Here is a 26,923-nt window from a genome sequence, read left to right on the forward strand (position 1 = left end):
GAAATAAACAGAAACCCTTATAGGGGAGAATAGGATGAATTAATAAATAAGGCCATGGCAAGGTAGAAAGAAGGATGTGGAGGGCACACAGAGAGCCTTCCCCCAGAGCAGGGTAGAGTGTTTATAGAAAACCTCTGAAGCACAGGCAGATAAGTGGGTGCCATGCAAGGAAAGTTTAAGGAGCTATAAAACTTGCATAATAAACTTGGACTGCAAAAAATTATGTACTGTACAATCCCTTTCTTTATTTCATCTTGTTACTGGAAAAAAATCTGGAAGTGAGGAGAGAGGAAAACCAGTCTTGATTTAATAAGTAGCCTTTGAAGATTCTGTGATGCTTTTGGTGATCACATATTTTAATATTACTCTGTTTTGCATTATGTTGGGAAAATGTGGATTTCAAGGAGTTGAAAAGCAAGAATCACTGCTGATGAAGATGTAAGGAGCTAAATAAATACTACTTAAAGGACTTCTCAAAGGGGAAAAATAAACCAACCCTATGAATGTGCTGACCCTGTCTTGAGAATTAAGTTAGATGGTACAATTTAAAGCTTTGTTCCAACATCTGACAGACACACTCTGCATGCTGATGCATAATATCTGAAGATTGTGTACTTGAAAGAAAGCCTTTTCTGAGCTACGTTCTATTTTTGTTAGAATAAAGCAGCTGCTTTTTGGAGCAGAGATCTCAAGTGCTCAATCTTCTAGTTCAAGTTAAGTGTTAGCCAAGTATTGTGAGCAAATTTTGTGTATGCTTTCTCCCAAGCTGCTGAAGTGGAGTAAAGCAAACTACTTTGACCATAAATTGTGCAAATCTGCAGCTTGACCCTGAGAGGTGGAAGTAAGTTTGCTGCTGTACCTTACTCCCAAGTTGTTGCTGCCTCTGCAATCCAAGAGCGCGGAAAGTTTGGGGCAATTTAAGTATGATTTGAAAAGAAATACACATGAAGTGAAACTGTCTCTTAGAAAGACAGTATGGATGGATTGCTGTGGCCTGCCCTGATCATTTCTGAATGAAAATAACATTGCTTAAGGAAAAAGACAACTAGAAACCCAAATGTACCCTTACTAATGGAGCACTTGTACCTGTGGCACTGCCTTCCACAAGTAATAGCAGGTGACTTTGCGCATTTGTTGTTTAGAACACCTTGTTTTAAATACTAGGTGTAAGGTGCCTGTATCATTCCATAAATATTTTGAAATCAACAATTACAGTTACATGCTTACTGTGGGTGTAGATGCTTGTGATGTGTTTGAGAATTTATTTTGCAACTTTTGATTGTGGTTTTTTTGGTTTTTTAAATGGGGGAGGGGAAAGAATTGGAGAGATCAGAGCTGTACAAAATGGGTACAGGGAAGATGAAACATCCTGATCCAGCAGTAGTAAATTATGTGTATTGTCTTAAAGAGATTTTAGAACTCTGTAAAATAACTTATAAAACTCCTTAAAACATAAAAACAGCACAAAAATAACTTTATAGGCTGTAGTATATGCCTGTGATCTAATGATAAGAAAAAAATAGCAGAACCATATATAGGAAGAAAGTGGTGTGGACAAAAAGAAAAAATACTGAGTTACTCTTATATGCCATGATAGTAGCATAGTACAGCAGACTTGCCAGAATATTAATATCCTGCAAAAGGATATTCATATAAAATCTGTTGCTCTGGTGCACCAGATAATTGCCAAATTATGCAAGACGCAGGAGATTTAGAATAAAAAGGATAGATAGTGGCTTTTTCCCTTTGTTGAAGAAATTCTAAGAACTCCTGGTGATGATGCTCATGTTTGTACAGAAATTTTTGCCAACAGTTTGAGCCATGCAGTAGCTGTGACAATGGCATTAACCCATGACAGTAACAGGAAAGATGGATTCCTTTGCATTATGCATATGAGATGAGATTAGCGTGGTGAATTCTGAAGTGTAATTCCAGTTTTTGTATTCTAATGTGGTTTTATTAATTAGTGTTTTAAGACTGGATTTTGAATACAGGTCAGAGAGTTCTAAGGTCAGAAAAAGCAGCTATTGAAAGGGTAGCTAAAAGAACAGTTTTTGAATGTTGGCAAGTAATGAATGATGAGAAAGTAAAAGGGAAATACGATAATCTGGGAGAGTTTGATTTGAAAGGTGGTGAATTCAGTCCAAAGAGAGATAGGATTAGTACACCGAGTAATGGAAATGTAGAAAATATGTGACTTAGAAAGGGGAAACTAATTCAGGTTCCAGAGGTCAGTGAATGATAATACCTTCAAGCGGTAAAATGTTCTCCTGTTTGCTGTTTCTATTTGCATGTGCTAAAGGTGGAAGAAAAATACGAAAAGCATTATTTTGAGAGTGCTCTTTCTAGCTTTAAATATATGTATTTTTTTTCTTTTTGCCATTTGAAGAAAGCATCTGGAGAGAACGCATGACCCTGTTTCTTTTCATACTTTGTTCAAACACTTTTAGTAAAATATTAGCAATAGCAGCATACTTGTTTTAAAACAACTGTAAGAGTGGGAATTCACCCTTTGACACCTGGAAATGTAGGTAAATTTCAAAGATGCAAGCTTGCTTTGACAGCATAGTTTATTGAAAGATAGAGGGATAATAAACAAACAGATGGGTATTTATTGGAAACTTCTAGTAACTATTAGCTCCTTCATATTGCACAGTGTGTTTGAAGAAAAAAGTTGGAGGCTAAAGACAAATTAAGTTTCTATTTTTTCTAATTACATTCAAATTAAGTAAGTTTCTATATTTGGAAAACAGAGGATTATAAATGTTTTTTCTTTGTTTCTGTCTTTAAAAGAAAGCAGAGTTTTTAGAGCTAGGTTAGGGTTTATTACCTGAACCGAGGTAGTTTCAGAGTCAGCTGAGAATGAGACCCTGTTGTGTTAACAACGAATAAACATAGAAGTTGTCGTGCCCTTCTCAAGAGAGAGAAAAAACAACCAAGGACGTAACAACAGCCTTGCCTCTGCGACTGGCAGTGTAGGAGGTTAGCACGTGTACAGTAAAGGTTGCATTTGTAATTTCCTATCTTTGGAGAGGGCAGAGGAAGAGAGGAGATTGTCAGGTGTTAAATAAAATCGTTGTGAGGAGAGTGACAAAGGCAGAATAGAAAAAGGAAGGGAATTTTTACGACTGTGGAGCGTGAGTTAAAAGTTGAAAGCCCATGTTCTTACCTCATTAAGTAACACAGGGTAAAATCCTTGCAATGGCAATGTGATTGATCTCACAGGTAAGTAGATTAAGATAAACTCCACATTTCTCCTGGGGTTTTAGTTTGGCTGCCTGTGAACTGTGGGAGAGCTACAGATGTCTCATCTTCACTAGATTTTACCAAATTCTAGCTAAGATGTTGTGAACACTTTCAAAATCTGCCCCTGGGGAGAGAGAGGGGACGGCTGGCAGCGGCTGGGAGCTGGGGGCACCTTCTGTGGTCTGGGCCGGGGAGGTGCCTTGGGTCTGACCCAGGAAGGCTTTGCCTGTGCAGCACTGGCAATGGTGCTCTGTGAGGCTACAAGCACGTCAATAAAAATGTGCTCTGATTTCTCCCCATACTCCTTCAGCCTTAAGAAGCTGCCTTCATGTTTCAGAAAAGGCTTTTTTTTTCTTTTTCTTTTTTTTCCTTGTGTAAGTCTAAAGGGGGACAAATATTTCTACTTTGTTACTGTTAGAAGTCTTTGTTAGTAACTTTGGCTTCCAATTCATTACTGCAGTCATGTTTTCACAGCCTGGTGTGAGAGATAAACCCTTTGCAAATGAAGACAGCATCCATTTTCATTCTACCTCAGGCCACACAGAATTGATTGGGGTAATAAAATGACAGTACCATGTAATATCCTGACGGCTCTTTAATTTGAAAACTAGTTCCAGGCTGATTCAAAACTTGTTTAAAGCTAATTTATGACTTGTGTAATTTTCAACTGGACCAAGGTAAAGGATGATTTATGAAAACCGATGCAGAGTTAACATAATATATTCAAACCTTTCAGCTTGAAATCATCTATAAAGGGTTTGTGCGTTTGTGCATTGATTTGTTTCAATTATTTTTTAGTTTTGTTTTGTTTTAAAGTAGCAATAGCAGAAAAGATAGTCGATGCTTGGCTTGTATAAATACGATTGTAAGACACTATTTTTGCATTGTCTTTTTCTCAAATACATTTCTTACGCTTTCTAGTAAAATATGTTATGCATACTTTTCAACTGTACATCAGTCTCCATTTTCTTCAGAATCAGAAGCTGTGTAGAGGTTTGATTCTGTGTGAGTCAACATTTGTGCTGACGATAACATGGATTGGTAAACAAGTACAGTATTTTGTTACCATAGTGTTCACAGTAAACATTCCCTATGAATGTACATGTCTGTATATACGTGTCTGTGTCAGACTTACACATATACAAAACATATCTGTATATGTGTCCTGATCTCAAATGTAATGGTCTGGTTTTTAAAGAACAAAAATTAAAAACAGCGAATTCCTCAAATTAAGCCACAGTATCAGCATAGCATAAAACATAAATGTTTTCCTCTAAAATCTATCACTTTTACATAGCTGACAAATGAAATCCACATCTGTTCTGTATGCACTATTGATTTTTCAGCATACTGTATCAGTGATACTTCTGCACAGAAGAGGACAAAGCTAGAAGCACAGTGTACTGCTACTGCAGTAGATGCAAATAGCAAATAAGGCAAATGGGATGAAGGGAGAAAAGAACTGAATGCTTTGAGGGAAGTGCTACAGCTGAAGCACCTTTGATTTCTCATCTCCTACCAGTCATTCTCTCCTTTGATCTCTGCTGACCTGAATTATTATCATTATTACAATTACTATTATTATTACTATTGTTATTATTTCTAGTGTTATTAATATTATTATTGCTACTATTGTTACTATTATTATTGGATTATATTTTAGTAATTCTAAAATTAATAATGATGATGATGATGATAATAGTAATATGCTGAAGGTCCAAGACTCGGAATTTAACTAGCTACAGTTTTGTATCTGCTGTCAAGATTAGCAAGCAAGTTCCATCCCAGAACTGGAATATCTGATTTGTTATGTAATGATGTCAACATGTAATTAAAATACTATTTTTTGCAGAACTGTGATTGATTCAAGCCAGTACTGTTGTGGTAACTTAAACTGCATGAACATATAGGTCATAGGAAAAGAGGCATAGTTCAAAGCAGGGCTGGCTGTCTTGCATAAAGGTAGGAGAATGTCTACACATTTCATGTTTCCTCTTCAAGGTTTCTGAAGTCCAAGAGGGATCATGTTCTGAGGAGCTTTGATTAAAATCTGCATTTTGCAGGAAAAAAAAATAATTACTAGACATTCTGAATGTATTTGTTTATAATGCACTTATATTTCCATAAATAATTTCTATATTTTCAGGAAACTGGAAGTACTACTTATTAGTGGTTTTCTCCCATAATTTATTAATTGATATAGTTAAATATTAATATCCATTAGAAAGGTATCTGTTGATCTGTCTGACATGAAAATGCAGATATGTGAGCTTTTAGAAAACATAGTATTTTAATGAAGCGGGAAGGGCTTAAGCACCAGAAAAGACATATACCAAGTTACTTATTGTCAATTAGTTGTCCATGAACAGTCGTGTCCATACTGCTACCCCTGAGGCTTACAGATCCATGAGAAGTACCATTGACATGGTTTTCATCATACAAGGCCTTGAAAAAAGAAGGAAGAGACTTTTTGCAAAGTCAGCCCACTATATTGGAATGTAAATAATAATTAGGAAGGGCAATAAATGAGTTTTAATTATTTTTGAGGTACTTTTTTCCTTTTAACACCTCCTTAGCAAAACCATTGTTTTAGGTCAGCAATACAGATTTTTGCCTTTCCTTTACAAAACTAAACAATGCTAATACTTTTTCAAGTTTTTTTTATTTGCCTGAGTACAAGTAAAAGTACCAGGATTTGTTACGAGAATTGTTGCTCACTTGGCCATGTACTCATAACACACGGAGAAGAAGCTTTATGGAAGTTCTCACTTGCACCTTGCAACATTTTTGTCATTGAACCTTACATGAAAGGATCTCATTCCACTTACTATGTTTATTTCTGAAAGCTGTACTTCACGTGTTGCCGAACTAGTTCAGAACAACATTGATTGCCTTTCTTACATATGTTCGGGCTCTTTGCAGTTTTCCTAAGAAGTGGCAGCAGTGCAAATAGAAACAATAAAACCAGTTTAATTGAAAAGGGAGACACATTTTCTCATGTTGGTTTCTGAAAAATGAAGTAAATTTGATTTCCATCCATCTCCCTAAAAATGGAAGTATTATGTTAGCCAGCTGGTTCTTAGGAGAGCTATTGAGAAGGATGGGCAAGTTGCTCGGGACGAAGGTATTTGAGACTTGATGGTGGAAAAGAATCCATGGTCCTGTTGAGGCAAAAGGAATGTAACAGGAAAATATGTTTACCAAATTACAGTTGCTCGGATCATTTTTGAAAACCGCTTTTTATTACTTTCAGAAAATGTAAATAACAAATAATGGTTGCCACTACTACCTGGCCACACATAATAGCAGCATCGTAAAAGTTTGTTTAGGCACAAAAGACAGGCAGAATTCAAGGAGGGAAATTACTGAACCAAAGAATTCAGGCAAGTACATCATTTTCTTGCAGCAGATGCAGTCGTTACTTTTGGTTTTGTAAGTACCACAGAAGAGCTTCTGGAAATGTATTGAGCTGATAAACTGCATAGTGATGATTTAACTTCCCAGTTCTCAAGGAGGAAACAAAACTCTGCTGTCCAGTACTCAAAAGTCAGTTCATGGCTAGCTGGGTCAACAAAAAGAGATAGTTTCATTGTCATAGTTTACTGAGTCAGCCTTTGAGAGAGAGGATGTTTGCCTGTGCAAGTCCAGATCTACTAGGGAAAACAGCGAGCTGTCAGATGAACATGATGCAAGGTTTATTTTGATGGCATGTAGAGCATGTGGCTTTTGTACAGTCAGTAAAGGAAAATCAGACTTTCATTATTAGAATGCTAGAGATTATTCTTCTTGTAGTTCACTGTGTTTAGCTATGTTGTTAATATTCTTTTGAGGAACTGAGAAAGCTGAAAAATAGTGTTTTCTTATTCCTGTCATGGAAATACTCAGGATGGTAGCTCTGGCAAGGTATCCCATTTTTTTCCTGTTCTTCTGCAGTTCCAGTGCTTATGCTCATAAAACAGTTCACTGCAATGGCAGTTGGATGTCTTTGTTAACAATTTAATTGATGGTATTCTTTAGTCTTCACTGAAAGCTGATGTTTCCTAAAATGTCTTCCTCATACCAAACCATAAACTTAAGGTGGTAAGCCACAGAATGGGCCAGACTATCCTTACTCTAAGTCAGAGAGAGGTGGTGCAGCGAGAAAAGCATATAAAGCTTTATCTGAAATATTTAAGCTCAGAAGCTATTTTAAAGGGATTCACCTGAAAAGGTGTATGAAATAGATATTCCCGCTCCAGGCTCACAGAGATTCTTCCAACTTTTTGACCTCCAGCAACCCCCTCCATGTATTAATTCTTTTACAGAATCTGGTCTTACCTGTGATTCTCCATGTGATTCAGTAACGTTGTTGAACCACAGTGTCCACTTTTGCCCTTCCAACAGTCAAACACACATTGGGCTAAACTGCAAATGCTGAATATTACCGTTATGAAAATTTAATTTACTTTTTAGAGGTTGTTATGTTGAAAAACTTAATAATGAGCTTTGCAGCTTGCAGTTTCCAAAGTATAATCTTGACTTCCTTGCAATTAATGACTGTAGAAAGAAAGTGATATATCAAAAGCACATATTCTGCTTTCTAAGTGATGACATCTAAAATATCTTCTGTAATGAGCATTGCAGCGAGCAGAGTAAAGATAGTACTGATTAATGGATTTTTCCTCTGTAGTAAAATATCTCAATCTATGCAGTTATCAAAACCACTGTGTGAAGCAGTGAAGGTATTAAAGTGGGTTTTGTTTTGACAGATCTAGTCATACTGCATTGCAAAATCAAGTTAATTTGAAAAATAGAATGTAAACTACTTAAGAAATTTTATTTATTTTACTGTAGCATTAAAGTTACTAATAGACAGCCAATTCTACTAACTTTTATAACTCTACCAGATTGCATGCTGTATTGGTTTGCAGTGACTGGTAAAATACATTTGTGTGGGGTTGTTCTAGCACGATCCCTGCTGTTATGCAGAAACCTCTGTCTTGAATAAGGGGATGAAATGTAATATTCCCTTCCTTGCAGTTGAGGAGAGGGGTAGGTATGGGCAAAACAAGCATGCTTGTCCAGAACTTCGGAATTCTGAAATGCTATATAACTACTTAATAAGTCTTATAATGCTCTTGTGAAGAAATTATTACTATTTTAAGAGAAAATATATGACAGATGTTTTTGACTCTGGGGTAAAAAAAAGTTGCCCAGGGTAAAAAGGGTGGAGTTTTAGACCTCAAGGATTTTTCATTTCTCTGTCTGTGCTTAGAGCACAGTTCCTCTGAAAAGTCTCATTTTCTTGGCGTGCCACCAACACGCTGCTGAGGGGTCTATTTGTCTCTGTTGCCCTCAGGACTCCGAGCCGTCAAATGAGGTGGTCTCAGAGGCCCCAGGTAATGTGGTACCCTCCACCTCAAGAAGTAGCTCTGAAGAGCTGGTATCGGTGGCACAGAAACGTCCAGAAGAGGTAGGACATTCTGTGTCTATTCTTTTTCAAGATTAACTGTTGGGGGATACACGTTTGCCTCTGTTTTTCATGCCTAGTGTTGTTTTGCTCATAGTAGAGACTTTTGATAGTTAAATCTCAATCTTACCCTCCCACCAACAACATGCAAGACCAAGCTAAATCTCAGGACCTTGATTCAAAGTACCTGTAAGCCAGGTACGTTCCATCTGCGACCTTTTTAATACTATTTCTTATTATCAGTGATATCGAAAATACTTTTCCTTGTTCCTTTCTTTCATGCCATGACAGTAACAGGAGTCTTGTTAGATTCTGGCAGATTAAGCTTTATGACACTAATGAGTCAGAAGTAGAATCTGTACGTAGCTATATAGGTAGATGTCAAGCTTTTGTCATCCTTCACTAAATTTAAATACAGCTAACTGCTCCATTGTGCAAAAGAAAGACCCGTGTAGATGTTGTGCCTTTTTTTGTGCCCTTTTCCAAAAAAATGGTATTAGATGCTAATGATGTAGTATGATCATAAGTCTGTACTCCCTGTTTTTATAATAAGAGGTGCTGGCTTGTAAGATAGTTCCACAATGTAGCAAATGACTTCTTTTATGTTCCTGCAATGCGTACTTGTCACCATACACCATGGCTGGAGGAGAGGTTGTCTGCAGAATTCAGACTCACAACTTCATTTTGTGGTGGCAATCATCCTTTCAGAGAACGATTATTATCCTTAAATTCACCATTCCTGTGAGAGAGAAGTCCTTCATTTGGAGTAACCTTAACATTCTTAGTTTTGGCTTCTTCAAACAGTTTAGTTGTTGTTATTATTATTAAAGATATTCCAGGTACCAGATAATATAAAGACTCAGCTTTCCTGCTTTTTTCTCAAATTTCTTTTGACTATAACATTGCCAGTAAAGGACAGTATGAAATACTAGTCATAGAAAATACAGTGCCATTTATTAGTTCTTTAGTGCAGCCTTTAGATAATTATCAAATACCTTCCTGAATTTTTCCTTTCCTCTGATAGTCTTGACACTTTGTCTGAAGAAGAGGGAACTCCGCAGTACAGGGCCAGGAGAATTCTTAAGAGTGTCTTCTGGATTAAGACCAAATAGGTACTTCACTTATTTCGGAGTATCACGATATATTCTAAGATAGAAAGTCAGATATCACGTCTAGGCAGTCCTAAGGATAGAGTAATAGAAACTTTTAGTATTACTTTTGTATATATTCTTGAGTAGCAAAGGGACATTAGGCTATGGAGGGCCATGAGTTCTGCCTCTAAAGTCTCAGCTTTGCCAGCTTGTCTCACTCTACTGGAGAAATTAAAATTGAGAGCAGAGATGTTATTTACAAATAAAAATAGAGGAAAAGTGCTGCAGAAAGAGGAATGAGACATGGTTATTTAGTAAAAGGCGATGGAGAGGAAGATGGATATACAGTTTTTTGCCTTTGTGGAATAAATACCGCTAAACTGGGGGAAAGGAAACTCCAGAGAACTGAAAGATGGAAATACACCTTTTGGATTTTACTAAATATCTCAGTAATAGTTTATGTTGAAGGTGTTTTACTGAATGGGGGGGTCATAAAGTATTATATGTGTTTTGTAAGGGAACGAGACTTTCTCCAATCATATTTACTGCAATTTATGTGAAAACAGAGAGGTGAGTCAGAAAGAGTTTTGTGGTTGGATTTGCAGGGAACCTTGAGAGGGGAGCAGCAGTATGCTGAATTTCCAAATTCAGAACCCACCATGAAACAACCCATCTAAGTTACACATGGGTAAGTCAGCACAGTAAACAAATATTTGTGCATTACACCTTAAATAACAAGTAAAAAAAAAAAGTGTTTGCAGAATTTACTTCAACTAATGCCTTTTTTATTTCTTGTTTTATTTGAAGTCTCCTGGTACATCACTCCCTTATATTCTTTCAGTGTCTGCTTAATTACAGCTGCTGACTGATGCATTATTTGTATAATAATTTATGTCTCATCTGAATTCAACCCATTAGTATTGGTGAGAAGGCAGTTGTTAAGGAAAAGTTCAAATGCAACCATGGAAAAGAGATAGGAGAAAAGTTTAAAGAAGGCAAAATGGCTAATAGCTACAGATTTTAGGAACGTGGTGGAGAATTAAGAAGGATGTGGAAAGTGATGTTTAAAAAGAGTCTCAGACTTGCAAATGTGAAGGAGAGACAGCTTCTAGTAGGAGAAAGTAATGAATATCCCATGATTTGCCACATTAATTTGTATAAAGTGTAGGTTTTTTTCCTGCTTGCAAAATATTTCCACTTAGATAGGCCGTACTGAATGTAACTTGCAGTTACGTGTCATCGGTTTTATCTTTGTGGGATGTCATTGATTACTCAGACGAGGCTTTCTTTTGCTTGTCCAGTTGTTCTTCCTAGTAGAAATGATGTTTGAATTTTGAGTTTGTTGTGGTTTAACCCCAGCCGGCAACCAGGCACCATGCAGCTGCTCACTCACTTCCCCCACGGTGGGATCAGGGAGAGAATCAGAAGAGTAAAAGTGAGGAGACTCATGAGTTGAGATAAATGCAGTTTAACAGGTAACACAAAAGCCGTGCACACAAGCAAAGCAAACCAAGGAATTCATTCACCACTTCCCATGGGCAGGCAGGTGCTCAGCCATCCCCAGGAAAGCCGGGCTCCATCACGTGTAATGGTTACTCGGGAAGACAAACGCCATAATGCCAAATCTTCCCCCCTTCTTCCGCCAGCTTACATATACTCAGCATGATGTCATATGGTATGGGCTATCCCTCAGGAAAGTGTGTGTATTCATCAGTGTATTTCAGATGCAGAAACAGTTTGGGTTAAAAAATAACCAAACTGTGTTTGAAGTTAGAAAGATACCTTATTTTATGCTTTCAAAAGCTGTGCAAACTTCAATAAAATTTACGTTTTATAGATTTGAATGCTTGAATGATTTTAATTAGTATCTCTCCTAAAATAGGGAAGTTTCCTGTGTGATTGATGAGTCAATATTGTATATATGTATTGCCTTTTTTTAAGAATTGGAACTGAGAAATTGGAATTGAAAGAAAAATTTGATGCTTTTGAAAGGAGACAGATGTGTGCCATCCTAATTTCAGTGTCATTTTGTTAGACCTTCCTAGCAGTTTCTTAGGAAACTGTAGAGTAACACTGTGTTTCATAGAATGTTATACTAAATTGCATAGTTTTGGTAGTTTCTCTCTAATAGTAATGCTTAAAACAGGAATTTTGTTCCCACAACCCTTTCAAAATCCAGAAGCACGCTATTTTTGGTATGCCCTGAGTCAAAACATTAAATTATGTCTCTGTTATCACACATTCTTTACCATGAACTGATGAAAGAAAATTCTCTGGACGTGTTGATTAGTTAAGATGTTAAAATGTTTTAAATGTACACAACCACTTACTTGAATAACACTGTAGGTGTTTGATAAAATTGAAAGGCTGATGGATTAGATTTTATGACTCTTACTCAGTTTTCTGGGTCACTTTCATTGTGCATCTGGCAGTTGCTGGATATTTAGTAAATGTATTTATGTAGTTTTTAAGATTAATATACAGTGATGTTGAAGAAAGTGAAGGTTTGTTAAAGTAGTTTTGCTTTCTCTTTTTCATGTGGTGGCTAAAGAGCAAGGCGGGTGGGCTGTAGCATTTCTCATAAGCAGCACTTTGATCCACAGGGAGTGATGGTGTCTGTGGTTGGTTATCTAAGTAAGAAGAGACTAGTTTTGACAGTTTCCTTAAACCCGAATCTCATAAGAGGCATATCCTCTTCTTTAATTAGAAGTAAAATAGAAATACATGAGTTATATGTATTAATTTCCTTTGCCGATCCTGTGGCAAATCAATTAATCATGTTTTAATAGTGTATCCCTAGAGGCTAACAGAGCTGTTCTTTCTGAATGGCTGCATTGCCAGAGCAGTACAGATACAGATTAAATGCTATGCCATTCTCTATTTTGGATAAAAAATTGAATTAACCAACCAACCAACCCCCTACTTTACCCTGTAAAAAAGCATATATGTATATGTTCTGGAGCATTTTAGGGTAAAATATGAATGGCATGATGGTAGCATATGAACATGAATAACTTATGTATCTGTGGTGCTTTCGGAGTGCTGTATTGAAGCTATAAAAGCAGTGTGAAATGTGATTCTCAACTAAAGAAAGATTAAGATAGATAGGTACCCATTAATCTGTTGCTGAACTATTAGACATGCAGTGCTTGCAGTTTATCTGGAGAGAGCACAGACTTTTTTTTCCATCAGTAATGCACAGCTGAGGAATAGTGTTTTGTTTTATAGGAGGAGATGTGTCCCACACTTAAGTCGTCTGCCATTAGTCAGAAGTATGGTACAAGCAGCTTAAAAGGTTTATAGAATTCAGTGTTAAAATCATTGCAATATTCTTAGAAAATCTAGGGGAGCCATCTGCATTATTTCATATACAAGCAAAGGGAGCATTTCTTAATTTTTATGAACACAATTGGCAGCTGATCCTACCTTTTGTTTCTTGAGTTACCTTCCTTCCTTGATCTCTGGATAAAACCTTTCCTGACAAGTCCCATTGACTCTTCCAAGTTAATACAAAAAGAGGGTTTTTTTAAAACCTGAAGCTATAAACTTCGTCAGCAAAGCGTGCAATCCATCCTTATGATATTTTATTACACTGAGGTGTTGGCTTTTTAAAAACCTGTGATGTAACATGTTCTGAAAAAGTTGAATAATAAATAATTCCATGGCAAAGGATGTAATAATGCTCATGTGATATTTTATCTATCTGCTATAATTAGAAGTCTGTTAAATAACTGATTTTCCATTACTGACATCTTTCAGTTGAGAAAATATCTCAATCGTCACGTTGAATAAGCATTGGCAAGAAGCAGAAAGTTGATATGCACTATTAAGGAACACAAGAAAATATCAGAGAAAATATAAATTTGTGTGTCTATCTGTATGTATAAATGCAAAGCTTTTATGCTTGTGCTTGTGAAAAGGCTGTGCATTCTCTTCTAAACTTCATAGGCGTAATATTTTCTCTCTGCTTTGTGTAGCTGCTAGCTTGAACTCAACAGAAGAATTGTGTCAGACTGTTGTTGCTATCAATGTGTTGGTCATCCTGACACAGTTAATTGGAAAAAAAATACAGTTACCCACATAGAGTGGGTTGAGCTGCATATTTACTCTTGAACACTTAATTTTTTTGTTTAACTTCCGAAGAGCTTTCCCACTTAGAAAAGTCATTGGAAACTTCCATGCTGTGTGGACCTAGCAGACTGTCTTCTGAAATCATAAGCAATAATTCACTACTTATTCTGTATCATAGATAAATAGTCACCCTTTATATCAGAAGTTGAAAGACTGTGATTTTGGAACAGAGGTTGATTTTTACTCTGAACCGGCTGCTACACTTAAATCAGGGTGTTCATTTTGTGCAACACCACAAACACTACATGGCATAGTTTAAGGATGAGAAGAAAATATGTTAGGTCATCTGTGTCATCCATGCCCTTGTAGACATAGGACTGATCCCTCTGGTGCATTTGGTAGTAATTTATTCTAGTTTTAAAACTCTGAGCGATGATGGTTTTCACACTTTCAGAGCCTTTTCTTTTACACTCTCGTTCAAAGCACCTTACAGAATGTTTATTGGACTCCTCCTCTTTGTTTTCTTTGAATGGCAATGAAGAATTGCAACAGATTACAGATCAGAAATTGCTATGCATTTAGGAGATCTTCTGACCTAAGTCAGATTTATTGTAGAGAAGACTGAAATTTGGTTACTTGGCTGAAATTTGGTGCTTTGGCCCATAATCCAGCTCCTCCTTTTAGGGTATGCGTTCCAACCATCAGACTCATTTATCAAAATAAAAGAGTTGATTCATGTATTCAGATCATTTGGCACTCAGGACATTTCTTTGATTTTACTTTTTATGCTTCTACAAGTAATTATTATGGTTACTGTAGGTCCCATTAATATTTCATAACAAATGTGCTAAGCCACATGCCTAAAAAGACTTAGAGTCAGTGTTAAAAGTGAATTAATAATGAACAAAGAAGTGAACATAATACCTTTGACTACTGAAGTGATCCCTCTGAAAAACAAACTGGGAAATACAGTAAGCATGGAAATGCGCTGTCGTTAGGAATTCATATTTTCCATCTGATCTCTTCATATGACTGTTTTATGTAATCTTCTTAATAAGAAAACATAAAGGTTGCAAGATGGCTGGAAAATGCTGTCATGCAGTTCTGCTTTTGAAGTCAAAATTTATTTATGTATATTTAAGCTGTAAATGGCCTTACGGAATGAATGCTCCTCCTAGAAGAACATTATTAATTTTAAAAATGAATTAGGTCTGTTTAAAACTTCCACAAATCCTAGACATTTTTCTTTATTTAACCTTTTCACAGTCTCTGCCCTTCTTTAAAGTACATTCAGTCCTGTATCATCTGTTACTCAGGAAGGTATTTAATACATGACTTGGCATCATTTGCATTATACAAGAAGATTAACTTTACAAGCTCTGCTATTAATCTGAGTAGCTCTACATATTGACCTATGAAAGAACATAATTAAGTTAGCTTAATTAAGTTAATTAATTGTTACACTCTGATGAACTTACTATTGAGAGGAAATTAAAGGCAAATAGAAAATGGCATTCATTGGTTTGAAATCATATTTTAAAGGATTTTACAAAGCTACATTATATTTAGATGACGAAAATATCTATTGTATAATAACCAAAGCAGAGGTAATTAAAAATGTCAAAAGCTAAGACTCCCTGCAGTAGACTCTCTTATTGCCTGACATTGAGCCATATTTCTAAAAGCAATTAAAAAAGCATGCTAGAAATTTAGAGAATAACTGTTGTGGGTTTTTTTTCCCCAATACCCAAATAATTGAATTTAGAAACTGACCCCACTGCCTACACAGGAACTGTAGAAAAAGCACACTATCAAAGTTAAGGTAAGTGTTAACATCTGATATCACTCTCCTTTGGGGGAGAGGAAAGGGTGAAGGATTGAAAGACAGCACAGGGCAGGGAACAGTACCCAGTCAAAAGTATGTACTCACACATCAGCATAAGAATGCCTTTCTCATGCAGTGATGGAGGGGAAAAGACCCAGGCTCCTGGAATTTCCTCTGTCAGCTGCATTTTGCTTGTCAGGAGTGCCTGTAAGTTCGCTGCAGGAAAATATTCCGAGTTCAGCACAGATCCTGTGTGTGGACAGACCCTCCGCATGACTTCAGCATCAGGCTTGATATGCTCTGATGTGTACCCTGGAGATCATCAATTCCCAGTAGGCATAATTAATAAAAAGTAAGAGAAAAATGACCAAACATGCAAAAAACGTGCCACAATAAATGCTGCCAAACGAGCAATTTATTAATCGGTGACATTCATTAATTTTAATTTAGCTTTTGTTTGAAATTTATCTGTGTGAGCAATTATTAGTCCTCTATTACTTTTATCACACACCACACCACATACACACACACACACACACACACACGTGCACGCACACACACTCTCTCTCTCTCTCTCTCTGCTATATAGATTTTCTGGATGGCATCCTCAGATTTTAGGATTTCATGCTTTCTTTCTGTTGTAAAAATGAGTGGTTTAAATCAAATGAAAATAGTATTTTCCCTGTGGTATTATTCTTTGGCATTTCCAGATCACATGAAAGGGTCATTGATATGTGGATACATTCTCTGGAAAAATAGCAGCATTGAAAATGGGAAGCCAGTGGCATTTAGAATCACTTGTGTACAAATTTGTATTCATACTCTGAAAACAGATAAGTTGGAATTTCATTCCTTCAAAGAGGAAAAAAGAATCTTTCCTTCAATTATACTAGATTCTTTTTCAGTTGAAAAAAAAAAAAAAAGATCTGAAACACCCTTTAAAATGGGTAGGATCACAAGAAACAATTCAATTACAGCTACTGTATATTTAATAAGACACGTTGTTCAACACCTTGCCCACAAAAAAAAAAAAAGTTTTAGTTTTTGTAAATTCAGTTTGAAATGAACATGTTATATTTGGCTACTTTAAAGTGTTATGGACCGTTAAACAACTTGTTATGTTTGAAGAAGAAAGAACAGCTTTTACTTCAGTTTAAATGGCATGCTTTAAATCATTAAAAAAAAAAAATTGGCTAGAGGAAGAGAGTGGAAAATGAAATGAAACATTTGAATTTAGCAAGCTTTAGGTGGGCAAATAGCAGTAACTTGTACAAGTTGAAGGCCGTTTCCCACCTGCTGTATATTTCAATAGCTGAACTGATGTCAGTGGACTTCAGTGTACCTGTGTCCTCTGTCTGGTTAGCTGTGACTGGATTGTTTTGAAATGTTCATGCCGTGGCATGGTACAATGTCCTGCAAGCTACTGTTGTCATTTGCTCTGTGGCACGTGATACACAATGGAAATTGTTTTCTGGAGGAAAGTAACCGTAACACTTTTCTTCAATATGTTATGTACACACTCTTAATGTTATTTTTTCTTTCGTTTCTGAGGGATTTGTTATCTTCTGTCTTATCTGTTATATTTGAATGAAAAATTAAGCAAAAAACATTCTCTGGTCCTTGTATGCAGTGTAAATATTAGACTTCACATTGGCCTATGTGAATAAAGCAATTATACTTTTTCTAAGTGATATATAATGTCAGAAATTTTCTGGTTTGTTTTAATATGACAGGTTGAAAATATCATCAGAACCCTTTTAAGTTATTATAGTCTAGATTTAAGATAATGAAGCTTGAGCACAATTGAAAATTTCAATGTCACCTTTAAGGTAATGAAGATAAGCAGAGGTCAGTCAGTAGTCATTAATAACGTAGGTTATATAGATTTTTCCCTACCCAGTTGTTTCAGGGTTATCTCTGAACCATGGTGCAATCCCAATAGTGTTGCAATGCTGCTTCATCAAAGTGTTGTTTCTCTAAATTTCTCTACATGTTAAGTAGAATATTTAGACATTGAAGAGTTTGTATTACCTAAATATTTTAGCACAGTAGGATCAGTGATGTGTTATTTATTAGAAAAACTCTTTTTGCTATTAATGCGTGGGGTTTGTGATATTCATATATGCATTACTCTACACTGGTTAACAGTAATTTAAAACTAAATTTATGTTCACACCAAGTATGTATTTTCTGAAGATTATGAAGTAGATTAGCACACATCATTATCTTTCATAGCCCTCATTGACCTGCTAAATCCTTCTGAAGTGAACTGTTTCCCTCTAATTATTCTTTTATTTTTTAAAAGTGGCTACTCAGCTATCTTAGTCTCCAAAAGACTCTAGATTACCTGGCATGCCTAGAGCTACGTATTCTATGCTATAGTTGTGGGCTTTATTTTATTCAGACACTGTGAAAAAGTCACTGAAATACAGTTACATTCAGAGACTTGGACTCTGATGAGGATTGGTGTCTCTGGGAGTCTGGTTCTCCATTATCCAGTCCTGATGTGTTTTACTCTGGTAAGATTGTTGTTTAAATTGATTGAAGTCAGCACAGGAAATTAGCACACCCCTTCTGTCAATAAAGATACTTTTCTGTCCTCTCATAAGGACTGCTTTGGTATTATTCCGTATTCCCCATATACACAAAAGAGGTGGAGATACACCTACTGCACAAGTTAGCTGGCCAAAATCGTTTGTCTAAACCTCCATAGACTGTGCCAGTGTTCACTGAGAAAGATGCTTGCAGAGGGCTTTTCAGGGCATCCAGAGTAGGCTTTAACCTAGGGGACTGTGTTTCACTGTTGGCTAAGACAGGGTTCCTGAGATGCTCTGACAATTCAGTGGCCAGCGGAGCAAGTCCTCAGTCAGTTTACATCAGCCCAAGCCCACGCTTCTGCTGAAAGGGCAATCTGTTCGTGCAGCCTGCCCACTGGTCTTGTTGGACCAGAAGATGACCGTGCTGGGTTGGTGGGCTGATCTGGCAGACCATGGGGTGACATCCGTAGGGAGCAGAAGGGGTGCATAGCTGTGGACAACAACTTCCCTCTTCAGTGGCAGCTTGCAGTTACGTGGTCCAGAACTGACAGTGAGACTGCACTGTAATTTTGGTGCTCTAGAAAAATCAAATGAAAATAACCCTCAAATTACTTGTTAGTGTTTCTGGCTTTAATGTATTGGCCAGTTCTTCTGTATTTATTCATTTACAAGGAGCACTTTTTCCACATTTTACAGCTCTCCTCTCAGTTTACCCCACAAAATCAGGCTCGTCGTATTTGGGTTATTCAGGAGACTGACTACAATTAAGAGCTACTGCTTAATGTGACTAATGTCAATCCTGCTCTTCTTTCTGCAAATTAGGATCAATTACTACTTATAAGATTTTCCAACAGGTGATTAGTTACACAAAATTTAGTGTGATTTGGTATCTAGAACCACAGGCAATAGAATGCACAGAAAGTCGTATATATGTGCTTGCGTCCTTATGAATATTTTTTGCTATCTTTCTCAGAAAAAATCTTTTCAGACTATTAGTGCATGGAGGCATATCCACGCCTTGCTTGTGGAAAACTACCACTGTTAATTTGGATTCAGCAAGGTTTAGGGAACCATGTTCGAATCTAGAACGCAAACCTGAGCATCTTCCATCCAAAAACAGAGTAAATTTAAGTAGTAGGTTCTAGCTGGGGGGAAATTTACAACCAGAATTCCAAAATGACCAGTCAGTGTAGAAAGTTGCCTTAAAGCCGTACCATTGAATGACAATAGAATTGTTCCCTGTGTGCTTTCCAAACTTTTGACTGTGCTTTCTCCAGTTACCCCCATAATTTCAATAGGCTTTTTGTGTATAGGTGCTTACTATAGGTAAACTCAGTCCAATATGGATCACACAGGGTGGGTATTATGAAGATAAATATCCATAGTTTAAGAAGATAAAGACAAGCCTTTAGAAAATGCCGCCTTGGAGAAGTATAGAAAAATAAATGAAAAGTCAAAATAAGGGCATACTTTTTCTAATGTACCTCTGAATTTGGGAGGTCAAATACTCAAAATGGAGGATGAGATGTGAAAAAGTAGGAAGCATGAGGAAAGAAAACAAAGGAGCGGATATTTTTTCTCCATTTTAGATGCTTATTTTTATTCTCATTTTCTGACAGTCTTCATTTATATAGTTAGCTCTGGGAAGAAGATCTGGTGTAAGTCAGCATTTAAAAATGGAGTCATCCATAGAATATAATTTTTGTGTGTGTGCATGCTGTGCAAAATTTTAGATGCTTCTTTCTGCAAAATGTTGCTTGTTTTAAAAGCCTCTTTGTAGTTTCAGTGGTGGTATTTGAAATGGGGGTAGAGGCAAAAATGATGCAGTGTCATTCAGAGCCCGCAGATAATCCAAAAGTCACCATTGTTCATATTTTCGCCTGATAAGCAGCAGAGTAAAAATAACCCAGTTTTGACGTTATATTGTTATTTGGGAATATTTTGGGTGTCTGCAAAGGCACCAAGTTGCTCAAAAAGAGGAAGCACATTAAAAGGTTACAAAAAAACCAAACCCAACCACTGTTCTTGTAAGAAAGACTGGGCAGAGGAAACTTTGTTCTTCACCACAGGCATGATGCCCACCCTGCAAGATCTCTCCTTATGCCATGGAGGGAAATACATTTGATCCCTCCATCCCTGCCTCAGGATCTCATGTAGAAACACCAAACACTTAGAGAAGAATTGAAAATAACCTTCTATTTGAATTACTTTATCTGAGATCAAAAGGTGGAAGAATTCATATTGTTATTTAAAATAATATTACTCTTCTGAAAATCTATATTTTCTAAATTCCTCCTATGATACTAACTATTTCAGTGAAATTTCTTTATCTCAAAGGTTATTTGATTTAGTAATAACATTTAATTTGGGAAACTAATAGGGATAAATTTCATTTGTTCTTGGCTTCATGTTGCAGTCTTCCCTGGGCATCTGCCTGTGGCCGTTGAAGGTGACAAGAAACTCAGCTAGATAAACATTTGTTATTACCTAATTAATGAAGCTCCTTATTCCTTTATGCCCAAAGTTAACTTGCCAGTGTCCAAGTGGAGTGATAAAGCCAAGAAATAATGTCAAAAATTAAAACTGTTCGGATGCAATATTGCATATGTGCTGTGGTTTCCGGTTTTTTTTTTCTTTTCTCCCAAGTCAGCATCTATGAATTGTGTTTTACAGCTCACTGTTATATATGAATGTAGCACATTTAGAAGATGGATTAGCCGTTTTTTTCCAGAGTATTATAACTTTAGAACTTCCTAAATTTTATTTAATGGATTAATGCTAGTTTATTTGTATTTAAATCAGTATGCATTTTAATTTGTATTTAATAAGCAAGGGGTCTTTATGTTACAGTCTGTGAAGCTCCCATAACACAAATTAGCAAATGATTCTGTGCAATTATATATTATACCTTTCTCGTGGCAATATTACCCCAAGAGCTTGTCATTTTGAGTATTTTTTTTTAACTAGATAATTTGTATTGTGTATACATTTCAGTTTTGCAATCAGGGCTATATGGTTAAAAACACTGAATAAAAAAAAATAAAAAATCCTTACCTCAATGAGCTTCCATTTCTGGTATAAAACCAGCCATTGTAGATATTTTTTTTAAAAAAAAACACATGTATTAGTTCTGTTTACTACCTTTTGGCTCAGATTTGCACTTAGTAAGAGATGGTTTATTTTTTAAAAAGCAAAGGCTGATAATAAGACTGATAATACTGTTTCAGATATTCAGAAATTTCACTGTTTTTTTTTCCTACAGAGTTTATTATTCAGTGGGTTATAATAGCCTCTACTTCACTGCATAATATAGAAACTTAAGTTAGTAATAGAAACCAGATTAAAGACAGTGAACAGATCCATGCAATGGAACAAATGAATTCCTAGTCTTATTAATTGGTAAGCTTAAGCTAGACAAGTATTGCACATACAAACTGGGAAAATGGAAGGCTGTTTGCATAAATACTTTTCCATTCTTAAAGCACGTCATTAATAGACTCTATCAAATCAGACCAAGGATCTGTATCGAGCAGCTTCATCATCAATGTATGTAGTCAAGAAATGAATGTCATCAGAAATCACTCGGCTTAAATGGGAAAAAATGTCTGTGTTTTTATTTACACAATAACCTCAAATGCTCATCCTCAAAGTGGCAAATTTTTTTGCCCTTTGCTGTTCTAAGTGTCACACATGTAACAATTATTCTTCATTCCATAATGGATCATTTTTATCAGAATCCTGTGTCTCTTCTGTATACATAGAATAAATATTTATGTTTTCTTATTTTTCTGAACTAGAAGATACTGATAGAATAGGTTTGAAGTGTCAACTATAATTCATTGCCTGCAAAGAAAAGCTTTATACTGATACTGTGTGAAAGGAAAAGAATATCTAAATCATTTCAGCAGCAAGCTTATAACCAAGATAATATCAGCATTTCCTTGAAAATATATCTGCCATAAATTAAAGGAGGTCTTCAGTATTTTACTAAAATGCTTCTGACAAGTTTAACCCCATCTTCAACAGGAATGTATGTATGAATACAAAAACCTTTTTTTTAAAAAAAAAGAAGTGAAGGTCAAGTGTAAGTTAAAACAAGCTTGCAGTAAACTTCATAGTAATTCTGCAAATATTTTGTTTAGAACATGTTAACAAATTATGATGCTTATTTAGTATCAGTCTATAGGTACACATTTTATTGTTATAGAAAGCTTAATGTATATGAAGCGCTTTTCTATTTTGTACAACAGTAATACAGTTTGCAAAAAAAACCATGAAATATATGTACACTGAGTATGTTTGAGTTAACTCTTAATTTAGTTAAAATTAGCCTTAGCAGTAAACGTAATAGAGGGGAGGTGCATGTCACAGTATGTAATAATGTTTAAATATATACATAGCAAACTAATTGGGTTAATAAGATTATAATTAGAATTCTAAATATGTTTGTAATGAAGCATTTTACACACAAATACTATGGTTCAGTATCTTGACACATTTTCAGCTATGCTTCGTTTCTTGAACAAGAAAATGCAGGAAAGTGTTGGTACTATTTGTAATGAAGTAATAGCACAAGAGAAGAGTTGTACGTGGTGAAGCCCTGCACCTGTTTTGCAGAATTCATAGCTGTCCCTTTATTATTTCATGAAACTGTTTGAAGTACTTTAACAGGTCCTATACTGCCTTTCTTTATCAAGGGGAGAAATGTACCCGGTTCCCAATCAAAAGCAAGTGGTTAAGTTTTGTGCTTGCTTTGTGAGTGCTCTTTCCCCAGGCCCTGAGCTGCAGCAGCAGCAGCGCACCTCCCACATTTACAGCCACTTGCTCTGGAGAGCACACATCTGCTGAGAGTTCTCCAAGGCATATGGTCAGGAAAGACGTTTCTTTTCTGGAGCCAGTCACACCCACAAAAGACCCAAAGTATCTGTCCCAGGCTGGAACAGCTTTTTGCAAATAAGTAGAAAGCTGAAACCAAGTCTCAGGGTTTTTGATGTATGTGACGATTTTACTTTGAACTCCAAGTGGTTTTTTTCCTGCAATAAATTTAACTTTAATCACTGATTGCACTGATGTTGAAACAAGCTGGAAGATCTAGTGAAATCATGTGTTTACTAGCAAACATGTGAAAATACAATTTTAGGGGGTATACCCAACATTTGGGTTTAGAACTGCCTAGAAACTTGAATATTTTTTTTCTTTAAAAGTATTAAATATTAAAAGAAAATGTGAAAATGCACCCTTCCTTTCCATGACAAAACCACAGGAGCAGTCCTTCATTTTGGAAGCAATTAGTGTGTTAGGAAGGTCATTAATGCAAGGCTATGCATTTGTCCCTGCTAGTGACATGAATAAGCTAAATGATCTTATGGTATTTGCTGTTGTCAAATTGCATTAGCATCCTAGGCATAAGAATGTCATTAACGTGAAACCAAAATTAATTACTATGATAAGGCAATAAAACTTGTTTAATACTGCATGATCGGTAGCTTGAAAGAAACTTGCAATTTCAATTTTAATTCTTTCTGTAAATATTTCCAGTTCCTACAGACTTTGAATCATTACCTTTTGTGATTATTTACAGATGGAGTGGAATTTATTCCTGGATGGGCACTCTGCAGAGTGTTAAGGGTGACTCTGCTTGCCATCATGTTTTTCGCATATGTATTACGGAATTGCTGCACTATCCCGTCCTAAAATCAATGTGGAAGATAAGCATGATGAGTTATGTTCTGGGCATTGCTTGTACTGTCCACTGAGTGCATCTTGTGTAAGCAAAATATCTAACTTTCAGAGAGCTTAAATGCAGGAAAGATGAGTCTAAGTCACAGTCACTATAATTAACTTCAGTTCTATATCAAACCACATAGAAATTAAATTATTAGCTTTGGTCGTATTTCACTCAGGTTCTTGAGCATCTTTTTTAAGTTTATGCTGTTTATGTATGCTGAATTTTGGTCAGCCACCTCAAGAGGCTTCAAAATAACACAGTACTTGAACCCAAACAGCTGCCTACACGCAGGATGAGAACCACCTTTATTTGGTAGGTTCCACTGTTTATTAGAGAGAAGCAATGGCATTGATCACGTTTGTATCTATTAGTGCTACACATTTGATTTATAAGCAGAATCATACTGGAAGTATTGTTGTTTTCTGGACAGCAGCCAGCCATTTGTATTTGGTCTTGTCCTGCATATTCACTGGGTCCTCTCACCTTGTGAAGACTGAGTAAGTTAATAGTAATAAAGGCAGGAAGTCAATCGAATCATTCCATTTCCACCGACTACACTAAGTAAAATCTAAACTTTTTTTTAGGGTAAAAGCTTTTCTTTCAATGTTGTTGTACTCAGACCAAAGACATTTGGTGTCAAAAATAAACCTTGTCTAGGTGGACAAAATGCAATTCAGAATCAATAAAACTCAGCATTTCATTCAAAAAACTTATCTGTCTGCATCTGTATGGGTCTTCTTCTGCAGAACTATCTAGAGCTTTCAGTTTATTGCATACAATCAAATGTATGCTAAAGAGTTCACAACAGCCCATTGTTATTTCTTTACAATATCTATTTCTGTTTCAGTATAAGAGAGATACTATATGAGGATATGTCTGTATTGAAATATGAGGTCATACTTTTTGGAAATCGGGCATTTCTGTTAAGCTGGCACATGCTTTTGGCCATGAAGAGGCATGCTAGGAACTTTGCATTCAAAACTCATTTTTCAAAGAATTGGCTTCTGGTGTACTGTGGAACAAGTTCATCAGACAAAAACTGTATTAGGCTACCAATGCGTATAGTTGCATATAGCAGAGGTTGTTCTCACTCTGGAAAAGCCTCGGTATCTTCTGTTCCAGGAAAGTGGGTACATTACAAGTCAGGTTTTTGTGCTTTGAAATGGAAATACTGAGAAATACCCGGGTGTCTTCATCCCTTCCTGTACCTGCCTACGTTGCAGAACAAGTACGATGCCTTCATGGCAGATTGAGCGGGCACACTAACTGCTACTTCATACTTTTCAAACATAGAGCAATAATTCTGAGGCAAACAAACTCCAGGATCATGCAATCTGGTAGACGTCAATTGACTGATGGTGACTTCTGCATTTCAGCATGAGAATTTGCATCTTCGCAATGCTCTTTGAGGAGCTTGCTTCACATCTTCCAGAAGCCAAAAACTTCATTAGGGAAGCCTACCATTTGTCAGAAATAGTCATATATTGCTCTTTCCATAATAGTGTTCCAGCTAGCTCTAAGTGCATGTCTTGCTTAGAAATTTCAGCAAGTCAGCAAATCTTGCATTTGAAAATGGTATTTCAGTGGAGACACTCAGGAGGAATACACCTAGGGCTTTTTGAAGCACTAATTTCTTAAACCACGTAGGCTTGATTGTGCCTTTCAGAGAGGATAAAAAAATTTGTTAACTGCAGAGTATCTGCTGCTTGATTTTGCAGGGCTTGATAGATCACTGGTTCATAAACATTATTGTAGAAAGCAGGAGAATGATGCACAAACCAACCTATTAAGGAGATCTAGCCTTTCATTTGTTTGGACAGGCATGACATTTTGTTGTCAATTGACTGTTTCTATCCTTTCCTGCCATGGGTTACAAAATAATATGCCCTGAGGAAATGAAATTCAGTTATGCATTTAATATTTTTGGATTAGTGGGGAACATGCATCTGGCATGGTGAAAGTAGGATGGGTTTATCTATAAAAGTTAGTTAGAAAAATTATCTCAGTTGATATAAATATGATCACAACCTGCTGTATTCCTCAGAAAATTTGTAACACTTGAGACAAAGGCTGCTGTCGTCACTGTTAGAATCTAAATCTTTTTTCAGGCTGATGAAATATTAATGTGAAGGGAGTTCTAAAATATTAAAAAGTTTGGCTTATGAAAGTGATGATAGAAATCTGACACTGTGTCCAAAAAGGATTTAGGGGCAATGGCTGACATAAGAGCTTACCAGCAAGCAGACCAGTGCAATGCAACCAGTTCTCCGCTCAACTCCAGCCCAGCCCCACTAAAATTTTTCGTTTTGAAAATTCCTTTTTCATTAAAAGACTGGAAGTTTAATTTTCCACATACAGAATAAGAATGAAATGAAATACTGGAATGAGTAGTGACTGGATGCTAAGTGAGGACTAGTGATTTAGTCACAGAGTAGTACACTCCCCAAAGGCGAGAATAAGGTCTGAAATCTGGCAATTTTTGTTATTGGCTTTGGAATAGATAGGTGGACTGTTATTTAAAACAAACAAGCTGAACACATAGTTGGAAAATTAATTTCTGTGTTGTATGCTTTCATCTGAAATGTTTAATTTTTAGACTCCCAGTCACTCCTGGTGAGGTGGATAAAGTATGCTGCTCAACAGGATAAACCTCAGGTTAAATATTACTTCATATCTTCCCTATCAGGAAATGGGAATCCTGGCTTAGAAGGTTTTATGATAGATGAATGAGTTGAAAATTACGTTTATCAGTGAAATATTCAGTGCCTGTCAGCATTACAAAACAGACACCATAAGTGGTGGTTTTCTGGTTGGAACACATTGCCATAGTCCCCAAACATGTTTCTAATTTTTTTAGAGAGACTGGTGCCTGTTTCAGTTTTTCCTCTTGGATTCCCTTAAATGACAGATTAGAGATAAGATTATGATTCAGAACTTAAAGAAGGCAGTTCAACTGCCAGGTATTTTCTTTCTAGG

At 36.3% G+C, this 26,923-nt stretch overlaps 1 protein-coding gene across 9 annotated transcripts in view; it reads left to right on the forward strand.

The window, feature by feature from the left end:
* The window catches only part of PHF14 (PHD finger protein 14), a 168,253-nt gene that overhangs the window by 124,923 nt on the left and 16,407 nt on the right, over nt 1–26,923 (forward strand). For 2 of the 9 annotated variants that reach the window (XM_037382630.1, XM_037382634.1), the window contains exon 18: nt 8,585–8,698. The exons of 2 other annotated variants lie outside the window; for them this stretch is intronic. In XM_037382630.1, the coding sequence (XP_037238527.1) occupies nt 8,585–8,698 (114 nt within the window). Of the gene's footprint in view, nt 1–4,592; nt 4,653–8,584; nt 8,699–9,719; nt 9,741–10,391; nt 10,475–23,800; nt 23,861–26,923 lie in introns of those variants that run through there. 5 more of the 9 variants (XM_037382631.1, XM_037382632.1, XM_037382633.1 and 2 more) reach the window with 5 other exon arrangements.

This window comes from Falco rusticolus, chromosome 4, assembly GCF_015220075.1.
Source record: "Falco rusticolus isolate bFalRus1 chromosome 4, bFalRus1.pri, whole genome shotgun sequence".
Lineage (NCBI taxonomy): Eukaryota > Metazoa > Chordata > Aves > Falconiformes > Falconidae > Falco > Falco rusticolus.